General features: G+C 49.8%; 1 protein-coding gene across 1 annotated transcript in view; it reads right to left on the reverse strand.

The window, feature by feature from the left end:
• Positions 1 to 459: 459 nt before the first annotated feature.
• LOC101848857 overlaps positions 460 to 1,670 on the reverse strand; it is a gene marked incomplete in the record, with an annotated part of 34,367 nt that continues 33,156 nt past the window's right edge. Inside the window, 1 exon segment of the mRNA XM_013083087.2 lies at positions 460 to 1,573. Within this exon segment, the coding sequence (XP_012938541.1) occupies positions 533 to 1,573 (1,041 nt within the window).

A 1,670-nucleotide genomic window follows, 5' to 3' on the forward strand; every position in this document is an offset into this window, starting at 1 on the left:
TGTGTAAATAATTACCATAGGCAAAAACTGATTTCATATTCGGAATCAGCGTCTCCAAATAAGCAAAGTTGTTCGCGAGAAACCTGATTTGGTGCGTTATTATATATAATTCAGCAATTTTATTATTTAGTTGATCGTCAAGGGTGAAGCTGTGCATCAAGGTCACTCGGTGCGTTGCACATCTGCAGTCAAGTCAAAGTTTCTACTTCTAGGCTACACACAACACGGTACAGACACTGTTAAATGTTAAATGTACAGGAGTTGAGGGGGGGGGGGGGGGCTCTCGTGATCTAGAGGTACAGTATTCGCCTTTCATTCTTTAGGTCCAGAGCTCGAAACCTTCACATACAGAGTGTAGGCAAATCGCTGTCGTCGCAAAGAGACATGGTGGCTTTATGACGAGGAATCTCCTCGATCGATAGAAAACTGGATGATAGATTGGAACGTGTAAACAGACAACCCAGTTCGATACAACGGACAGTTCTCTCATACGACGAATCTGGTACAATTTATCGTTGCGTGTAACAGGGGCTTAAGACACTACACATGCCTTTCTGTTGGTGGCTTTCTCCACAGAAATCTCCCACTTTTTATCCACGGAGACCAAGGCCTCCTGTAAACGTTCTTTCATACTCTCTATATTGGCCCTGAGGTTGTCGGCACCGCAGTCGGGGCTGATCTGTTTGATTTCGTCCAGAATCTTCTTCACTGTTGTGGCCAAAGTTGTAAACGTCTCGCTCCGAGGTAGATTCATCTTGGCCAGAAGTGCGCCCAGCTTTCCCGCTCTTTCTTTAACACGCTGCAGACGCCAGTCCTGGAGAGAGTCACTTTGTGTTAACGACTGACACAGCAGACTGCACGCACGACGTGGTTCCTCTCGCAAATATGGACGCTCTCTTAGTTGCTCATCCATTTTCTTTAACGTGCGGCGAAACGCTTTATTGTCACGGTAGGAGATTCCGCCAGGGTTAATCTCCTCGGCGCGCTCCATCAGTTTTTTCACCTGTTCATCTCTCACTCGCAGGTCGCTGGTATTGTTGTCGAACAGCACCACACGACCACCAAACATCCCAAACAACTGCCTCATAGGTCCGTCGACGTTTTTACAATACTCTTCAAAAGGAGTACCGTTGTGATCTTGACGGTAATAGTCTCCACCGGTGACGATACAGATCCCAGACGATTCAAACGCCTCCCGTCCTAGCACGGCGCGGAGAGTCTTGATATTCCTCCACTCCTTCTCCTTCAGCTCGTGGTTGTACCGCACGATAAAGAGAAGGGCGTCTATGCCGCCCTGACAGTGGGCCGCTATCTGAGACATGATGGCGTCCTCGGCCTCCTCCTGTGTGCTGCTCGTCAGATCCTCCAGGGCTGGGCCGTCAACGACCTTCACCTCGTAAATCTCTTTAACGGCCCAGGCGGAGCGGACCGTTTTAGCAGCTTCGGCGGCCGATGGGCGGAACGCCTTCCAGCCCAGAATAGCGTTAGAAGCGGAGCTCTTTCCCTGGCCCGTCTGGCCCACTGTCAGGAAGCAAAGCCTTCCATTCTGTAGCCTGCTTCCTCGGGAAAATCTCTGTGCACATACAGAAACGCACGTACGCGCGCATACACACACACACACACAAACACACACACACACACACACACACACACACACACACACACACATA

This window comes from Aplysia californica, unplaced genomic scaffold (assembly GCF_000002075.1).
Source record: "Aplysia californica isolate F4 #8 unplaced genomic scaffold, AplCal3.0 scaffold00010, whole genome shotgun sequence".
NCBI lineage: Eukaryota > Metazoa > Mollusca > Gastropoda > Aplysiida > Aplysiidae > Aplysia > Aplysia californica.